The sequence below is a fragment of the Pholis gunnellus genome (genome assembly GCF_910591455.1).
Source record: "Pholis gunnellus genome assembly, chromosome: 4".
Taxonomy (NCBI): Eukaryota; Metazoa; Chordata; class Actinopteri; order Perciformes; family Pholidae; genus Pholis; species Pholis gunnellus.
Window position 1 is genome coordinate 724797 of NC_136530.1, and position 21361 is coordinate 746157.

The window sequence follows — 21361 nt, forward strand, 5'->3', positions numbered from 1 at the left end:
CCAAGAGACACGCTCACAGGGTTCTAAAGAGAGGATGAAGGTTAACACCCAGAGACACGCTCACAGGGTTCTAAAGAGAGGATGAAGGTTAACACCCAGAGACACGCTCACAGGGTTCTAAAGAGAGGATGAAGGTTAACACCCAGAGACACGCTCACAGGGTTCTAAAGAGGATGAAGGTTAACACCCAGAGACACGCTCACAGGGTTCTAAAGAGAGGATCTCACAGCGGAACCATCGGTTTCAACTTGGGTTCATAACGTTCTACAACTGCAGCGCGTTCTTCTCTGTTTGGAACCCTGTATATGCCGAAATCATACTGAAAGGTTTTGCAACTGTGGGATCTACAATATTGAATATTATTTAATTGTTATCACAGGAATCATTTGGAGGATGATGATCTACGACTGTGCGGTTTTCTTTGTTTGTCGTTGAACCTTCATCACTAAAATGCTTGAAAGACAGAAAGGCTGCGGAGGAGACCTACCGTTATAGGAACGTCTTTGGTTCCAGAGTTTAAAAGGTGTAGATTCAGCAGTTTGGGACGATCTGAGAGACAAAAAGGAGCAGAGCAGTGAGCAGCGAGAGAGACAGAAAACCTTCAGATGAATCTTCTTACGTAGGGTTTCATACCTTGTGACCGCAGAGTACCAAAGTCCAGCATCTCTGTGGACGAGTAGATACCCGGAGCTGCAACACACGAGTCAGAGACGGTTGAGCTGAGAGCTGACGGGACCACACAGAGTGTGACAGTAATAGAAACCCACCTGATGTGACCTCCACCTCCACGGGGAGGATGATGAACTGGTCTTCGTTGGGGGCGTTGGTTTTGATCCTGATGAACGCCGTGTGGTTGTCGACGTCTCTGGACGAGAAGCTGGCTCTCATCACCCCCTTCGTCTCGAACGGAGGAATCTCCTGCAGGGACGAGGTCGACCACGTCTATATATTAAAGGCTAATATTCCTCCGTTATTACCGGTACGTGACGATACTTTGATGATTTCGGTCGTGTCTGAACATTTAGGTCTCCAGAATCAGTGATTAGTGAGAGACAATAAGCACAGAGCAAGAATCTAAGAGGAACAAACAATAAAATATGCGAAACAAACAAATGCAGAGTGTTAAACGAGGTTATGAAAGAGTATAGCGTCTATTATTCTGAAAGGATCATTTTCTGATGAATTGATATTATTCTGGTTTTAGCTCCTTCACGAGTCTCAATAGTTTATTCTTTACTTCTGTTTCCTGTTTACGCCGTCACAGGCTTTTCTCATTCATTGTTGTAAAAAAACTAAAAAACAAAGGTTCTTTAGATGAATTGAGGACGTGTCAAAATTAAAAAATAAGACTCGACACAAACATTGAGACGTGAAACTGACCCATAATTTTCCAGTTCCTCCTTGTTGACCTGTAGGAAGCTCTAGATGAAGATCTCCACCGCTGGAGTACATCTCAACCACCTGGAGCCAGAACATGAACACATTACATCACATCTATCACATCACATCTATCACATCACATCTATCACATCACATCTATCACATCACATCTATCACATCACATCTATCACATCTATCACATCACATCTATCACATCACATCTACCACATCACATCACATCTACCACATCACATCACATCTATCACATCTATCACATCACATCTATCACATCACATCTATCACATCACATCTATCACATACATCACATCTATCACATCTATCACATCACATCTATCACATCACATCTACCACATCACATCACATCTACCACATCACATCACATCTATCACATCACATCTATCACATCTACCACATCACATCACATCTACCACATCACATCACATCTATCACATCACATCTATCACATCACATCACATCTACCACATCACATCTATCACATCTACCACATCACATCACATCTATCACATCACATCTATCACATCCATCACATCCATCACATCTATCACATCTATCACATCACATCTATCACATCACATCTATCACATCACATCTATCACATCACATCTATCACATCTACCACATCACATCACATCTACCACATCACATCACATCTATCACATCACATCTATCACATCCATCACATCCATCACATCCATCACATCTATCACATCACATCTATCACATCTATCACATCACATCTATCACATCACATCTATCACATCTATCACATCCATCACATCTATCACATCTATCACATCTACCACATCACATCTATCACATCACATCTATCACATCTATCACATCACATCACATCACATCTATCACATCTATCACATCACATCACATACATCACATCTACCAGCTGCTCCATTCTCTTCAGTGGGGGTGTTATCGATTCCCACTGGGTATTTTTGGTAAGTCCCGCCCCTTTGCAGCATACAAGCGCTCAGATTGGTCAGACTATGAGTCAGTAAGTCAGTCATGTAGACAGACAGACAGACAGAGTACTGTACCTGCAGCGGTTCACTGAAGGGGTTGTGGATGTTTATGAGAGGAGAGAAGCTGCTGTTGACGGGGACTCGGGCCCCGATGAAGGGCCTCAGTCTGAAGGGGTTTGGGATGCCGACCCCAAAAACCTCCAGAACAGAGACCAGGAGAGAAAGATCAGTCACGTTTTCTATTAAAAACCATCACAAGTGTACGTACTGTCTTTGGTCCATACCTGGTATGTAAACACTCCGTGATGAGACGTGTTAATAAATAAAGTGTTTTCTACGTTCCCAACTACTCGAGCCAGAAACACGACATCGAAAGATGTGTTTCCTCCTGGTGGAATTATCTGTTGAGAGAACACAATATATGAATATATATAAATATATAGATCTTAACACATCACAGTTTCACTCTAAATCCTCAGTTAGTTTCAATAAAAACACTAAATATGTCTCGACTGAGACGACGACGAGTCACCGAACACCAGCTGAGACGATCTCAACGTCAAATGTTGACAAAGAAACAACTTAAATGTATTATTAAAAATAATACAAACAACCTAAAATCTCTCTTTAAGAGACCACACAACATTGTTTTTATTAAAATACAGCATCAAGAGGAACTTAAGGAACAGTTCAACCTCAGAAGGACTTATTATTCTGCAGTTAATACTTTATATAGTTTACGTGTTGTTTAAGGGAGCTTCTGTTTACTTCATCTTGACTCTTCTCTGGTTTTGACTCTTTGTTCACTAGAGGAGAGTAACTGATAAACATGAAGCACATTTTGGGGTGAAGTTTTCCTTTAATTTAAAGTCAACAATGACGACAACAAGGTGACACACTGGCTTAGATTTAAAGTCTAGAGTTGAGACTAAAAGGACCTTCAGTGAAATACGTTTGTAGAACGTGTGAACGTCTCGTTGACTCAAACATTGTGACCGGAACAGAACAGAATGTTCAGAATGTCTCGTAAACACCGACGGGAGGAATTCAGAAACCATTTCTAACGTCCACCGCTCAGCAGATACTAAACTCTGTAACCGGTTTATTACTGACTGATTCAGAGTGTTCGTCAGACAGGAAACTCTACATACTGTCACAGACATTCTCTCTGGAGGTAATCTACTTCCTCTGCATGGTTCTACTGAAACATATAGAAACGATGTCTGAACTTGGTTTGTATCGTCTAATTGAATAAAGTTTCATTGATGGAGATGATGCATAATCTTGTATTTGCATCTTTGCTCCAGAGAGCTCTGTGTTTGACTTCTGATCGACGTTCTAGGACTAAATGAAACTAAAAGTACAGCTTGTTCATTTTAAATCTAAATAATATGCAGAAGAGTTTAGTTAGTTATACTTCAGAGTATTAGTACACAGCTGATGAACATGGTGAGTTGATGGGATCATGTGACCACAGCAAAGATCTCTGGGATTGTTCTCTTTAACGGGAAGATTTAATAAACACATGTTTACTAAAAGAAAGCACGAGGATAATCATTTTCTTATCAGGTCTTTATGATTCTACAAGAAGAGTTTGAGACGTTCTTAAAGCTTCCAATAACTCAGAGAAGTCTGGTGTCTTTATGTGATCAGATAAAACATTTGAACTGAAGATGTCAGCAACAGAACAGAGGCCTCACGCTGCTTCCTGTAAACTCTCTGCAGACTGAAACACTGAAACACCTCCAGCACACGACGTTAGAAACAACAATCCTCTGGCTGTCAGAACTTATATAATAACGACACTAAAACTAGGAAATGCAGCAGCGCTGCTTGAAGCGACCGAACCCGTCTGTCCTGAAGGGGAAGTCTTCATGTGCAGGAAAGAAAACCGGATTAATTTGCTTCATTTGAGAAACAACAAAAGAAAAATGAGTAAAGAAACGAGTTGCCCTGATGAACGCTCAGACTCTGTTACCGTGACTTTTAAAGATATATTACGGGGCTATTCTGCATTAAAATGTCTTTATATATGTTTATATCTGTTGTTACATCATCACTAATGGATGAGCACGAGCTGCAGAAGAAGGAGGAGGTTGTTTGAGGAGAAAGAGAGAAATGTAAAGTAAAATGCAAGTTTGATGTAAAGTTTGATGTCATCAAACCCTCTGACTCGAGGTAATGGAGCGTTCCGTTGTTTTAAACTGATTGTTTTTAAATCCAGTGAAACAGAAGTCACAGCGTCTTTAAACGTCTGCACTGAGACTTCTTCCTCGAAGGAAACAGAAGTATGTGAGCGGTGTACAGAGAGAGTGGGCGGGGCTACAGAGGACCTCCTCCATCACTAGAAGATGCGGAGAGAAGGATGGACGTCATGTGTTGGAGGATACTAGCTCACATGAGGACACTTACAGAGACTCTGAAGGTCTTGTTTGATGTGTGTCACATTAACAAGTTCATATCTTTTACACAACGTAACTAAGAAGTACGACGTTGGTTGTTGAGAAGTAATTTGTTCCTAAAAATATTCTTTTCCATATTTCTACATTCAGAATTGTTTAGGAAAAATATATTCTGTGTATTAAAAAAAGAAAGAAACGTGTTCTAAGAGCTGCTTTGAAACAGAAGCTTCCTCTCGGACGTCTTTGAGTCGACTCTTCCACAGTTTGGGAGAATAACTGAAACAAATCTCAACCTTTAATTTTCTTTTGAGGAACCAGGAACCAGCAGTAGAGGATCTGAGTGTTAGAGCAACATATTCTGTTAGAGCTCTTTAAACGAGCAAGAGGACTCTAAAGCTCCGGTTATACTCGAGTGTCTGAGCATGAACGAAGGAGTTTATACTCTGTGAAACTCCAGAGGACCAACAAACAAAATGAAGTGTGAAGAATCAAGAGGACAACGAGAGGAACTCAGAGATCTGCTCATAGACTGAAGATGTAACCGACTAAACTCCACTATAGAGATTATAAGGATCTCATATTCATGAACTACTTTATTACCTTTATACAAACCCTGTAAAGAAACAAGTCAAGTATTAAATGTGTCATAAAGAAACCATCTGATTGAGCTGATATATATTTAGACTTCCTGTTTCTAAAACATCTAGAAATGAAATGTTCTTCCTCAGTCATGTAAACAGCGTCTTCATCAGAGAGTCATTGAGGCGCTCATGTGATCGTTCAGTTACATAACGTCAGAGGAACACGACCACATGGCGCTGCCCTGAGTCCAGCTGAGTTCTGGAGAAGCTTCTCTCAATAGATTTATTTTGAGGAAGAAACCTGCATCAGGTACATATCATGTATGACTTTATCCATAATGATGGTTCATTAACGTCTACGACCTTTTATCTGTAAGATTTGAGGGACATGAAGCATTTGAATATTGCGTCGTAATAATCGATGGTTGTGTTTCCTACTGAAGCTGAATAGAGAGTTGATTGTGTGGTCACATGTTTGCTGTGTGTGTGCTGGTTCATGAAGAGTCTGAAGCAACGACTAAAGGAAGCAGATGCACCCGAGACAGAATCCTCATTAATCTCCTGTTTAGAATAAGAAAGTCATCACACTGATCTCACTTATAGAATAATCCTTCAGATAGAACAAGATGAACACGAACAAAGACGAGTACTCACCCTATTCTGGAAAAAGGAGGCGTGAAAATGTGCCGTTGTTGCTGATATTGATATCAAACTAATTTCTTCTGTGCTAGGGTTATGTAAATAAACTTTCTCCATTTTGGGCATTCCAACGGGTCTGTGGAGGAAGAGGAGGAGCTTCTGTGAGACAACGACAACAACAACAACAACAACAACATATCTACAGAAAATAAAGAGTGAACGTAGGGGAACACGTGGAATAACAGCATAAATTAGATGTAAAAAGAAAGACGTCTCTTTAGCTGCTTGTCTTCTTCCTGAAACACTAAAAAACGTTAAAACATGAAGTCTGAAGCAGTGAAATGACTCGTTATTTAAACAGAGTCTGAAGCAGTGAAATGACTCGTTATTTAAACAGAGTCTGAAGCAGTTTAATGACTCGTTATTTAAACAGAGTCTGAAGCAGTTTAATGACTCGTTATTTAAACAGAGTCTGAAGCAGTTTAATGACTCGTTATTTAAACAGAGTCTGAAGGAGTTTAATGACTCGTTATTTAAACAGTCTGAAGCAGTTTAATGACTCGTTATTTAAACAGTCTGAAGGAGTTTAATGACTCGTTATTTAAACAGTCTGAAGCAGTTTAATGACTCGTTATTTAAACAGTCTGAAGGAGTTTAATGACTCGTTATTTAAACAGTCTGAAGCAGTTTAATGACTCGTTATTTAAACAGAGTCTGAAGCAGTTTAATGACTCGTTATTTAAACAGAGTCTGAAGCAGTTTAATGACTCGTTATTTAAACAGTCTGAAGCAGTTTAATGACTCGTTATTTAAACAGTCTGAAGGAGTTTAATGACTCGTTATTTAAACAGAGTCTGAAGCAGTTTAATGACTCGTTATTTAAACAGAGTCTGAAGCAGTTTAATGACTCGTTATTTAAACAGAGTCTGAAGCAGTTTAATGACTCGTTATTTAAACAGAGTCTGAAGCAGTTTAAAGACTCGTTATTTAAACAGTCTGAAGCAGTTTAATGACTCGTTATTTAAACAGTCTGAAGGAGTTTAATGACTCGTTATTTAAACAGTCTGAAGCAGTTTAATGACTCGTTATTTAAACAGAGTCTGAAGCAGTTTAATGACTCGTTATTTAAACAGAGTCTGAAGCAGTTTAATGACTCGTTATTTAAACAGTCTGAAGGAGTTTAATGACTCGTTATTTAAACAGTCTTAAGGAGTTTAATGACTCGTTATTTAAACAGAGTCTGAAGCAGTTTAATGACTCGTTATTTAAACAGAGTCTGAAGCAGTTTAATGACTCGTTATTTAAACAGTCTGAAGCAGTTTAATGACTCGTTATTTAAACAGTCTTTTGTTAGTGCTCAGTCTATCATCTGGATATTCTGCGTTCTGAGCTCAGACTAAAACACTTTAAATACAGAATCCTTCAGTTTAACGTTTAACCACTTTAGCAGTTTAGATAACAGATGCTTGAGTGTCCTGCGGTTTCTACAGACATGTGAACTAACCACAGAACAAACACTGGAGATGTTTGGTGTCATTCTGTTGGTCTGTAGAGGAAACACTAACATGTGAACAGAAAACATTAACGTCACATGAAAACACAAAAGGTGTAAAATGATTTGGATGTAACCAGAAGATGAATGACACATAAAAAGAAATAATAAAGATGTGTTACACACATCAGCTCCCTGGTGATTAATGACGCATTCGTGTATGAAGAAGCACACGTTACGACCGTCCTATCGACACGCTGCGCTCTCCTGATCGTCCAGAGAGCTCCTCCCTTCAGGCAGCTGGAGGTTCATTTCAATGTGGTATGAAAATAAACTCCTAACGACTTCGCTGGTCATAAATGCAAAAATAATGCAAAGACGAAGTAACTTTGGTTTGAGAATAAAAGCCACTGAATGATCACTGATGGAGCCATTTGAATAAATCACGTCACCCTCTGAAGGGAAACGCAGGTTTCTTTAAACAATCGCCAAAACTTCACCGTTCATCACAACCAGACGCTGTAAAATGAGCAGTATCGTCAGATTTCCATCTTTCCGACGGTCCATGAACACATCATGTGTGAACAACGCTTCCATCAGAAAAAGAATCCAAAAAGAAGCTTAAAATCATAATTCACCAAAAACATTATATTCCACATGTTCTCATGATAAATCTCTCCTCATATGAAGTGTTTACTTTAACCAGATTGTGTAAAAACTAGTGCTGGGCAAGTTAACGCGTTAACGCATTAATTAAGTAACGCCGACAATTATTTTATCGCGTGCTAACGCAGTTCTTTTTTTATTATTAAGCGGACATTTTTAACACAAGAAGCAGCGAGCGGTGAACAGCTGTTTGTGTGGCGTCTCTTCCCGTTTCCTTCCCCTACGTTCCGCTGGGTCCTAAGTCCCTCCATGTACAGCTTCTTATCACCCTCTATGTACTAACGTACATTTATAACAAACACCACACATGTTACGCTAATCAGCGTAGCATAGTGTCTGACCAACATACCAACAAAAAATTTAAATAAAATGAATCATTTAAATTTAAAATTTTAATACAAATATTTTTTTTTGAGTTTTTAAAGTGTTTAGTTTGTAATATGTATAATAATCATATCATTTAGTTATCACTACTGAGAGTTTAACAAACATTAAAACATGACTTAGATAGGTTTCAGGTTTCAAGATGTAGATTTAAATTCATCTCTGACACACATGAAGATAAAGTTGTGAACACCGGCTGAATATCTATGATCAGAATCATTATAACTGTGTTATAACTGCTGCTGTGTGAAGAGAATCCTGCTGTTAACAAGAACCTGATGAGTTTAAAGCAGTGATTCTCAACTGGAGTTTTCAGTGGGTCGCGGGCCTGAAAAAACAAAAAGAGAGGAGAGAGGAGAGAGGAGAGAGGAGAGAGGAGAGGAGAGAGGAGAGAGGAGAGGAGAGGAGAGGAGAGAGGAGAGGAGGCTGAAACATGTGAATAGTTTCATATTTATAACACGTAGAGACTTGTGAGTCTGGACTACGAGCACTCGGTCCAGATCTTTACGTCGTTCACAGATTTACCTTCATTCACTCAGAACGTTCAGGGGTCAAAGCTGAAGTCTGTGTCGAGTTCACACAACATTCAAACTAAGCGTCTCAGACCGGAGGACGGGTAGAAAAAAAGACAATTAGTTAAGAAAAGAATAATTCTCTTTCCACAGACTCTGACTTCACCTTTAACCTTTAAGACCACCAAACGACCCCGATGCCTGTAACCATAGCAACGCACCGACGGCCTGCGAGTGTGTACTGAGGGAAAAGAGCGTCCACCGAACAGGAAGTCAACAAAAAACAGCGAGAAAGAAACTCCAAGTTGTGTATTTTACGTCGTCATATCTTGTGTATATTCATCTTATGTTCTCTGTGATATTGTGAAATGTTAATATTATAAAGGTGGAGGCTTCCTGCTCTGAGACATCATTCATCTGTTAGCTTTGTTTATTTTTATTGTTTCAATTGTGCAAAATAAACTAAATAAAACTAAACTTGTGTCCCACAATAAAAGCATGATATTCATAAAACACTTGTGCTGCGAGACACATTTTGGATAACGCACATCCGATAACAATAATAATAATAGTAAGTCTGATAATAACAATAAGCTCGGCTCCGCCCACAGCGCCCAGGTGAAGCTGCACCCACAGTCACAGGAATGTGGTCTAATAAGTGCTCTGCAGGTGAAGTCGGGTGAAGTTCTAAAGATTCCTCGGTGATGAGTCAAGTTGGCAGAATGAAGGGCGGTGACCTCACAACCCTAACGAAGGTGTAACGCCTCAGCTTCTGAAACGCTCTGTGACATTAACGTCTCTGCATACACACCAACAAGCTCAAACTGCAGAAGCAGCAAGTGTCTCAAACAGCAGCAACAAACACAGAAACAAACAATCAATCTGACACTCACTGTTCGTGGAAGTCCAACATCGGCGGTTCGAAGCGTATCGGGCGGCAGTTCCCTCGGTGCGGCGCCGCGCTGCGAGAGACAGGAAGAAGAAGAAGTGACAGCAGCAGCCAACACACACATGTATCCATGTTTGTGTGCACTTCAAACAAACCAGAGAAACATTAAGACGGCCACAGGGGCCCCTCTCTTAAAAAGCCTCTGCGGGTAGAATCCATGTATTAGAATGATAAACAACGAAGTGGAGGAGAACGCTGAAGTGCGTCTCTTGTCGTGGTCGGAGTGTCACAGAGGCAGCTGGTGCTGAAGAGCTCGGTCATAACTCACCGGACCTGTTTGACTACAGGAGGCTCCTCACAATAGACACGGAGAACTCTTTGTGTTCACTACGCGGTAACAGGAGACGCCATGTAAATCATCAGGGATGAGGGCGGGGCTTATTGTTTCATTGTGAAAACAATACCAGTTATTATATATACAAACACACTGGAACCAAGTACTTTCACTCTAGTACTTTACTGGAGTACTCGCTACCTCTCCACTACACCTCAGAGGTACATCTTGTACTTTTTACTGTACTACGCCTCAGAGGTACATCTTGTACTTTTTACTGTACTACGCCTCAGAGGTACATCTTGTACTTTACTGTACTACGCCTCACTCTATATCAGTGGCGGGCCGTGTATTCTATACCTGGGCCTTCACTGCTGTCCTGCAGCTGCGTTATTATTTGTTTCATGTCAAAATGAAGCTGAACTCCTGTAGATAGAGAGCGTCTCCTCTCTGCTCTGACTGCAGCGTGAGGCTTCTGTGAGGGCTTTGAGGAGCTCACGGCAGCTCCTGCTGCTCGTTCACACGCTGCAGAACTACGAGCTTTAACGTCTAAACACCACAAAAGTCTCCAACAACACCAGAACAAGTCGCTAGATTTGTCGCTAGTAGCTTCTGACAAAAAGAGTCGCCATGAGTGTTTGGGAAGTCGTCAGATTTAGCGAGAGAGTCACCAAGTTGGCAACACTGGCACCGGCTACATATGTCCCCAGAGCAACACTGGACGTAACAATGGTTCCTATCACATATTAAACCAAACAAATCCATCTTCATACAAATAATAATATATAAACAAGTTATATAAACCAGAGCTGCTGTTCACTATTTAAAGACAAAGTCCATCCTCCTTTCTTTGTTAATAGAGTTTAATCTCACGTTGTTCAGCACATCCGTGTGTTTTAGTTCCAGTAAGAAGTCAGTCGAGCCTCCTCAGTTGTGTTTCTTGAACACGTTTTAATGCGTTTGAGGCTGAACATGTCGCTCCACAGAGCAGCAGATGTTGGGATCGTCACCGCCCAACATGTCACGCTAGCCCACTGACCAATCACGTAGCTGTAGGCCAGCTAGCAGCTCTGACACGTCAAAGAATACGCCCACCACGTCAAACTAAAGATCTGATTGGTTGAACACTATGACGATCAACAACATCGTCCCCATTCACTTAACCTGCACATGGATTCACTGGTGAGTCTGCAGGCCTGGGGCCTCTCTTCTACCTAGAGACACAGAGGTGAACTCTGATTGGATCAAAGCTCTACTTCAAACAAGCTGCACTGAAGCAGAGCAGCTGAGGAGCACAGTAGCTGTGCAATGAGAACATAAGATGATGAGACACATATTTGTATAAATTATAATACATGTAGTGTATTTAAGAAACATTATTAAATTATAAAATAGCTCTAACTTTGTGATTCTGTTTAGGCCAGCAGAGAAGGCTTTGCAGGCCCTGACGGCCACCACTGGTCTATAGTCACTCTATTCACCAGAGATCTGTTCCACCTCTTCACCACCAGGCTATAGAGTACAGCAGCAGACTAAAGGGCCGTCTGAGGTCCACAGTGACCCACACACAGGACCCGACCTCCTCCTGGCTCATCTGCAGCCTCACTTCTCCCATTAATACAACTACTGACTACATTCTTGAGGGATTGAAGGACTCCAGACGGATCCCGGCTGTGAACCTTGTGTGAGGCCTTTTGCAGAGCTCATGTGTTGAATGTCAGGGTGTAACCGGAGGAGGAGGGCCGAGTCCTCTTTGGCCTCTGATCCGCATACATCCAGAGTCAGAATAAAGCTCAAATAAGAACAACATGCTTCTGAATCTACTGTGGAGGTTCTACTGTGTTCACACTGACTAACAGAGAGATCATAATAATTAACTCACAATCAGGAGAAAGGGGAAGTTGAACAACCCTCCCCCACTAGGAGGGAGTGGTCCTGCCATGTCTGTGGGAGATAACCCTTTATGGGTTAGAACATACTGTACCAACACACACACACACACACACACACACACACACACACACACACACACACACACACACACACACACACACACACACACACACACACACACACACACACACTTTGATCACAGTATTGATCTGAAGCTGAGGTCGCGACACAAACACCTGCTGTTTAAAACCGTGTGGACTCGCTGGAGCACTTCACCACCAAAACAACCATCTATTCACCACGTTTTACATTCAAAACTTTATTGTTCTCTCTCAGGCCTCCGCGGTGAACGACGGCTAAACTATGTGAAACAAATCATCCGTTTAGAAACTCTCACACGATAACGACTTCATTAATAAAGCACCTTTAAGAGTTCACAAAGAGGCAAAAGAACGACAGAAAGCTCAACGGTGAGGCCCAACAGACCGATGCCTGCAGCAGTAAACAGTGGTATATACAGACGGTCATTATGTGGTGAAGTATTCTTTTAAGGCTACATTTTAAATATTAAAAACCAGTATCACATGACCATTCACATACACAGAGAGCTCAAATAACAGCTCCTCGCTTATAAAATGACTTAAACTGCACAACAGCTAACGGCAAAGACATAAAGGTTAGCAATAGGGCTGCAACTAACGATTATTTTAATAATCGATTAATCTGTCGATTATTTGTTCGATTAATCGGATACAAAAAACTAAAAAGCATTCATTTCCAACCCTTTAATCACAAACAGAGCCTCAGTGCACATTCACAGAGCAACACATCTTCACAAAGTGCACAAACAGGTTGAACATCCCTGAGCTGTTAAAGTCATTATTTAAAACAATAAATGGACTAATATCAGGAGTGGGGTTCAGCGGGTTTACCCACGCCTCTCAGTGAAGGCTAGGCACGCGCTGATCCATCAGTGAACGGCTTTCAGGCCGATAAGCCCCGCCCCCTCTCCGCCGCGTCCAGCGCGATGCACGCGAATGAACACAAATAGTCCCCGGAGAGACCGGCCGCGTTCATCGCGTTTGGTGTTCACACACCTTTGCGGTGAAGAGGTCCCCGGCGCGAATGACGCGAAAATAATACAAATCGGGTAAATCAACTTCCGGTGTTGTCATGGCAACGTTTATACGCCGGTCAGCGTCAGCTACAGAACCGGAGTCCTGTTCCGTTATTCCTGCTGCTGTGAACACTCAAACATCTCCGCCACTTATTGAGAGGCGTAATAATCGCAGACACAACGAATCGATAATGAAATTCGTTGCCAACTCTTTTAATAATCGATTTTTATCGATGTTATAGATTCGTTGTTGCAGCCCTAGTTAGCAACACTATGTTGAAATGATCCTGGTAGTCGAGCGATCATGTGACGAATCAGAGAGGATACGTCATGACTGATTAGAACCAAACAGGAAGTGACCGTTGGTCTGTTTCCTCCCGACCAGAATAAAACACGACCCCAAAGGTTTCAAACGTCTCTGTTTTGGGTTCTAACACGCTGCAGTAGGGAGGACGCTACGCATGAACGTAGTGAAAGTTATGTGTTCTAAACAGGCGGCAACCTCCAGGTGTGAAGAGTGAAGCCGAAGCTTCACGTGTTAAAGCTGCATTCTCTCTAGTGTCCACCAGGGGGCGACTCCTCTGGTTGTATAGAAGTCTATGAGAGAATTACTCTACTTCTCTCTTGATTGATTACCTCAGTAAACATTGTGAACATGAGTTTATGGTCTCAATCTCTAGTTTCAAGTCTTCTTCAATACAGCATGATGTTCATTTAGTAAATGATGGTCCATTTAGAGTCAAACAGACCATAAAGCAGGGGATGCTTTAGGGGCGGGGCTACACAGTGATTGACAGGTCTCTACCAGAGACGTATACGGCGTCTCTACGTCACTCCTCCTCAGTCCTAATATGGTCACTTCCTGTTCACTGGTTGCAAAAGAACAAGATGGCGACGGCCAAACTGCTGAACTTGAGGCTTCAAAACGTCCACAAACGACTACGTCCACTTCTTATAAACACTCTGTGGTTTCCACCATGTTCCACGTTTCTACAGTAAGCCACAACGGACAAACCAAACTGACTTTTTATGTTGTTATGCAACCTCTAAACTAGATTACATTACATTACTGTCATTCAGCAGACGCTTTTATCCAAAGAGACTTACAGTCAGTGTATTCAACATAGTATTCAAGAGAACTACTCGTCACCAGAAGTCATGAGTTCATCTCCTTTAAACATCTCAGAGCAGAAACCAGAGCAGACGTACAGAAACACACTAGCATGAACACAACCAGTGCTGAGAGGAAGGCTCAGGGCTTCATTCCACCATCGTGGGGCCAGGACAGAGAACAGAGACCGGGTCACGCGTCAGCGTGGAGGGTTTAGATGTCACTAAACCCTCCACGCTGACGCTTTAACAGCCAGCGCAGGGTTAGTATGTGGAGCACTGAATACTACATGTAGTACACTAACTATGACGACATGTACATAAACACACAGTATGTGTCTGAGGGGAGGACGTTAAACTCACCTTTGTTGATGATATAAACTAAAATCGATGTCAGACTCTGTCTGTAAAAAGAAAAGAGAAGTGATTAAACTATACATGACATCAAGAGGTGAATATTTCTGTATCTGTAGTGTAGAAACAATTGAAATAAAGAAAGTAATAAAACACAACGGTGCTCACCTGTAAAAGGCTCCCTTCACCAAAATGTAAAACTTCTAGAATTGTGTCTGACTGGATGAATGCTGTAAAAAACAAAAACAGGAAGACCGAATCAGTATCATCACCATCATCACCTCACATCAGAACAGTCGGTTTCTAATTACCAGTGTGACCGTTTTAACACTTGAAGGTGAAACTACAGAAGTGAACATTTCTAAAAATTGATTTCTGCAAAAGACTCCGTCTCCCCAATCTATAAAGCACGAGTCATCAGATCTTCATCATCCACAGAGTTATATTTCTAGTAAAGAGAAACTCGTTCTGCTCGTCTTCGTGTGGAAGTGTGTTTCATGGACTACAGCTGAGGTCCACAAACGGACCGGCCTTCAAGGTGTGGCGGATAAACACGACGAAATAAAATGATACGACCGGCATGAAAATAAAACTAAATGCATACAAAATACAACTCGCAATGAATCAGTGGAGCCCTGAGCTGGTTTCTCTGCAACGAGACGTCCCGTCTGTGTTAATGGGAGACGATGACACCCGAGGTGTTCCTCATGTCCAGACTACTGCGTTTAGTTTTGCGGTCACTGCAGAACATCTTCACAGAGAGGATGTGTGACATGGAAGCAGGGTTTCAGTGCTTTAGTGGAGATCTCAGATATTCAGCCTTTAATCTAAACACCAGCAGAGCTGTTGTCTCAAACAGACTTTAAGGCCTCCGTCATCTACAACCTCCAGCAGCTGATCCTCCTCTGTGGCCTCTTGTTCTGCAGAGCCGTCAGAAATACTCCTGATATTTAATTAGACTCCTGATATTGTCTGTTAAATGAAGCTTTCTTCTAGTGGCCTTTCCTCTTTGCAAAGAAGCCTCCAGAAGTGTTTGACTCATTTTCACGAGCTTCTCGACGCGTCAAGAGGCTCAGGCGGATGAAATTGGGAGAGAATCCGGTCATTTTTCAAAATAAAACTTCTTTCAGACTCTGATAATCAATAAAATGAAAATAATATAATATTTATTCTTTCTGTGGCCCGGTACCGGTGGACGAGAGAACACAAGAGTTTTCTGGTAGTTCAACTAATAGCTGATTTTAAATCACCAGGTATTTGTGTTAAATACCCGACAAATGAAAAGTCCTGAAGGTTTTCTCAATGTAATAACATCATTAAACGACTAATGACATTTGTTTTAATCAATAAAAATACAATCTACAAAAACACTAAATTACTAAAACAAAGTAAAACATTTAGTTTTTTGATGGTTTACAGACAGAAGGAAAGAGATCTGGATCCTTGTAGACCGGCTGATGTAATCAACCAACAAAGAGATCTGGATCAGTGAATCTGGATCCTCAGTGGGTCTTTGGTGCTGATCTGATCGGAGGAATCTTCCAGCTTGGAGCTGAAGTTTGACTCCGTACTTCTGACGCTTTCACTCTATTGAGACGCTTCTCACCCGACGGACATCCTGTTCACAGCTCACGTGTTGGTTAATCAAACTGCTGCTGGTTATAAAACATGTCTCAGCACATCTCATCACGCTTTCATTTTCCTTTAGATCTCACTGCTGACGTTACACACGTTACACACCACAGCTCCAACACTAGAGATGTTCTGCAACGGGTGAGCATCTGAGCTTCAAGTTCACCTTTTTCTGGTGAGTTTAGAGCTTTTCATACGGTGTCTTTGTGAAGAACACAAGAGTAAAGCAGAGCTCAGCCTGCTCTCACTGAACGCTGCACGAACGACATTTAGTGTGCAAAAAATAACATTCATGCTTCCTGCGTGTCCTGTTACACCGTGTGGTCGGTGATGACTGGAGCGTGAACGTACGAGGATGACATGTGAGGAAGACTACCTGTGGAGGGAGAGTCAAACATAAAACCAGTGTCCACGTCCCAAAGTGCTGTTGAGCTGCGTTAGTCCCGTGCGTTACGTCTTCATGTTGTGGAACAGAACTGCGTGGCGTAAAATGACACATAAAAAGTCTGAAGTATGTTCTCATGGAAGTCCTTCAAATGTCGTGCTCGTTATGCTCCTTCCCCTGAGATCAGGTTCAAACCACAGAGGAAGTTACATCACTAATCATCACTAACAAAACAACAAACTGAAAATCCTCGTCGGTGCTCGATCCTTTTGGAACGATGGCCGAGTGCAACCGTGAGTTTCGTGGCCAAACAGAAAGGAAGCAGGACGATTATAATTTCTCTCATTTGCATCACGTCATCACTGTTAACACGGACCAGTTTAACTTTGTGCGGGTAGTTTAGATACAGACAGCTAGCAGCGAGCGCGTTAACACAGACCAGTTTAACTTGGTGCGGGTAGTTTAGATACAGACAGCTAGCAGCGAGCGCGTTAACACGGACCAGTTTAACTTGGTGCGGGTAGTTTAGATACAGACAACTAGCAGCGAGCGCGTTAACACGGACCAGTTTAACTTGGTGCGGGTAGTTTAGATACAGACAACTAGCAGCGAGCGCGTTAACACAGACCAGTTTAACTTGGTGCGGGTAGTTTAGATACAGACAACTAGCAGCGAGCGCGTTAACACGGACCAGTTTAACTTGGTGCGGGTAGTTTAGATACAGACAACTAGCAGCGAGCGCGTTAACACGGACCAGTTTAACTTGGTGCGGGTAGTTTAGATACAGACAGCTAGCAGCGAGCGCGTTAACACGGACCAGTTTAACTTGGTGCGGGTAGTTTAGATACAGAGCTAGCAGCGAGCGCGTTAACACGGACCAGTTTAACTTTGTGCGGGTAGTTTAGATGCAGACAACTAGCAGCGAGCGCGTTAACACGGACCAGTTTAACTTGGTGCGGGTAGTTTAGATACAGACAGCTAGCAGCGAGCGCGTTAACACGGACCAGTTTAACTTGGTGCGGGTAGTTTAGATACAGACAACTAGCAGCGAGCGCGTTAACACGGACCAGTTTAACTTGGTGCGGGTAGTTTAGATACAGACAACTAGCAGCGAGCGCGTTAACACGGACCAGTTTAACTTGGTGCGGGTAGTTTAGATACAGACAACTAGCAGCGAGCGCGTTAACACGAACCAGTTTAACTTGGTGCGGGTAGTTTAGATACAGACAACTAGCAGCGAGCGCGTTAACACAGACCAGTTTAACTTGGTGCGGGTAGTTTAGATACAGACAACTAGCAGCGAGCGCGTTAACACGGACCAGTTTAACTTGGTGCGGGTAGTTTAGATACAGACAACTAGCAGCGAGCGCGTTAACACGGACCAGTTTAACTTTGTGCGGGTAGTTTAGATGCAGACAACTAGCAGCGAGCGCGTTAACACGGACCAGTTTAACTTGGTGCGGGTAGTTTAGATACAGACAACTAGCAGCGAGCGCGTTAACACGGACCAGTTTAACTTGGTGCGGGTAGTTTAGATACAGACAACTAGCAGCGAGCGCGTTAACACGGACCAGTTTAACTTGGTGCGGGTAGTTTAGATACAGACAGCTAGCAGCGAGCGCGTTAACACGGACCAGTTTAACTTGGTGCGGGTAGTTTAGATACAGAGCTAGCAGCGAGCGCGTTAACACGGACCAGTTTAACTTTGTGCGGGTAGTTTAGATACAGACAACTAGCAGCGAGCGCGTTAACACGGACCAGTTTAACTTTGTGCGGGTAGTTTAGATACAGACAGCTAGCAGCGAGCGCGTTAACACGGACCAGTTTAACTTGGTGCGGGTAGTTTAGATACAGAGCTAGCAGCGAGCGCGTTAACACGGACCAGTTTAACTTGGTGCGGGTAGTTTAGATACAGAGCTAGCAGCGAGCGCGTTAACACGGACCAGTTTAACTTGGTGCGGGTAGTTTAGATACAGACAGCTAGCAGCGAGCGCGTTAACACGGACTCTGGTTTCTAAGCTTCACAGAGTTGAAGAACGACGCGGCCCAAAACTAACAGACACAAGAACAGCTTCCTCCTGCAGGACGTCACGCTGACCAAGAGATAAATCAAACACTGCTGCATTGATGCTTTATATTTATAATATATATATATATTTCAACATACACTCACATACCAGTGTACATAAGAGTCTATGCTTTGCTTGTATTTGTCCAACTGTGTCTGTCTGTGGAGGTGATGCATTGAGAGAGATTACAGATTCATAGTATGTGTTCACATATTTGGCCAATAAAGTTGAATCTGAGTGATAACTTCCTTTATCGCTCAAGTCTTAAGATAAAGTCACAGGTTGTGTTGCATGTGCAATGGGACCAGTGTAAACACGTTACAGGAGTAAAGGTTGGCCCTGCAGCTCATCCTGTGACCTCACATGATCAGTAGATCACACAGCTGGATTAATAACAGAACACCTCCTGCCACCGATCACACCTCCCAGCCACGTTTACAAATATCAGCTGACTGATTCAAACATTTCCTCTATTGAGAGGAAGTAATGTCAGGAAGCCTGAGACCGTGTTGCAATTAAAACTAATTCCAATACATGAAGATCACACAGTAGATGTTTTAGTGTCTAACAATGCAGCATAATCTTGTCTTTCGTCCATGTTTCTATTTAACACAGTTATCACTGTGTCGCATTTGTCTTGTTAGTATTGTAGTACAAGAGTCTCCTGAATGATGATTCTACTGATATTAATATGCTCACTTCTTTCATTGTAAAGGGTCAATATTGCATAACTTTGCAAATGTAATCTTATATTATGTTTTACGGTTTACTTTGTAACATCTGCCTCTTGGAGCATTTACAGTTATGTTTGTATTAATGTGTCCCTAATAAACCAATAAATAAATAAATAAATAAATAGATAACAGAAGCTAGCATTACAGCTAGCTATGATGCTAACAAGCTGCTCTTATTCCGGATTACTTCTCTATGTTTGTGATTAACGGTGTTAGTCTGACTTTAGCCTTATATGGACACATGACAACAAGCTACAACCGAAGCTAACGTTTACTGTTTACCGTTTAACAGGCCACACAGAGCTAACGGAAAGCTAGTTAGCACTTTACTGATCAACTGTCAACCCAGCTCCAGTTTGTAGTGACAGTTCGTGATACATGTTTAAGATAAATAACTACGTTTAGCTGTGTCTAAGCGTTAGCTAGCAGACGTTACCGGAGCTAAGTTAGTTAGCTGTGTCAAAAAGTATTCCTACGTAAGGGCCTTACGTAGGAATATGCCTACGGAAGTTAGCGCTACATGCTAATGAAGTTAGCGCTACATGCTAAGTTTACAAACCTTGTTTATTGGCCCGCGTGGTTTGAATAAAAGCAATAAATAACATCCTCAATAATCCGAAACATGGTGGTCTTCTTCTTGTTGAACTCGGGGCTCGTTCTTCACTCGCCATGCCGCAGTTTGTTCTTCTGTTACGGTGACAACAACCGAGCGGGTGAAGCTCTTCTTCTTCTTCTTCTGACTCTGTCAATCATAGCCGAGAGGGACCAGCTAACTAACCACCGAGCAGGACGTCGGCCTCTCTCGATCGGCTTCTTCTTTTTCGTTCCGTGGTGGTGTGTGGTCGGTGGTTTTAGGGGGCGTACCGCCATCTACCGTACCGGAAGATGCAGTGCAGAGATAATCAAATCAGACCCTTTATTTTTACGTTATTTGGTCAAATAAAGTAATAATTAAATGATATATGTTGTCTTTACATTTTATATTGTTTTCAAAAACAACATACATATTCTAAACGGGCCCAATTTGGTTCATAGAGTCTCAAAAAGTAAGAAGGGAACCAGAACCTTCAGCTGTCAAGCTCTTCTTCTGTGGAACCAGCTTACAGTTTCAGTCCGGGGGGCAGAAACCCTCACCACATTTCAGAGTAGGCTTCAGACTTTCCTTTTTGATAATGCTTATAGTTAGGACTGGTTCAGGTTTATAGTTAGGACTGGTTCAGGTTCATAGTTAGGACTGGTTCAGGTTTATAGTTAGGACTGGTTCAGGTTCATAGTTAGGACTGGTTCAGGTTTATAGTTAGGACTGACTCAGGTTTATAGTTAGGACTGGTTCAGGTTCATAGTTAGGACTGGTTCAGGTTTATAGTTAGGACTGACTCAGGTTTATAGTTAGGACTGGTTCAGGTTTATAGTTAGGACTGATTCAGGTTTATAGGTAGGACTGGTTCAGGTTTATAGTTAGGACTGGTTCAGGTTTATAGTTAGGACTGATTCAGGTTTATAGTTAGGACTGGTTCAGGTTCATAGTTAGGACTGACTCAGGTTTATAGTTAGGACTGGTTCAGGTTTATAGTTAGGACTGGTTCAGGTTTATAGTTAGGACTGGTTCAGGTTTATAGTTAGGACTGACTCAGGTTTATAGTTAGGGCTGGTTCAGGTTTATAGTTAGGACTGGTTCAGGTTTATAGTTAGGACTGGTTCAGGTTCATAGTTAGGACTGACTCAGGTTTATAGTTAGGACTGGTTCAGGTTTATAGTTAGGACTGGTT

At 42.0% G+C, this 21361-nt stretch overlaps 1 protein-coding gene across 1 annotated transcript in view; it reads right to left on the reverse strand.

Annotated features, from left to right (window-relative positions):
* Positions 1-20335, reverse strand: part of tmem131 (transmembrane protein 131) — a 38100-nt gene extending 17765 nt beyond the window's left edge. The window contains exons 1-11 of the mRNA XM_079158153.1: positions 20152-20335; positions 14941-15002; positions 14782-14822; positions 9969-10037; positions 6037-6157; positions 2684-2800; positions 2475-2597; positions 1381-1461; positions 768-918; positions 634-690; positions 488-549 (exon numbers count right to left, since the gene is read on the reverse strand). Coding sequence (XP_079014279.1) covers positions 488-549; positions 634-690; positions 768-918; positions 1381-1461; positions 2475-2597; positions 2684-2800; positions 6037-6157; positions 9969-10037; positions 14782-14822; positions 14941-15002; positions 20152-20263 — 996 coding nt within the window. The 5' untranslated portion in view covers positions 20264-20335. The remainder of the gene's footprint in view (positions 1-487; positions 550-633; positions 691-767; positions 919-1380; positions 1462-2474; positions 2598-2683; positions 2801-6036; positions 6158-9968; positions 10038-14781; positions 14823-14940; positions 15003-20151) is intronic.
* Positions 20336-21361: the final 1026 nt, after the last annotated feature.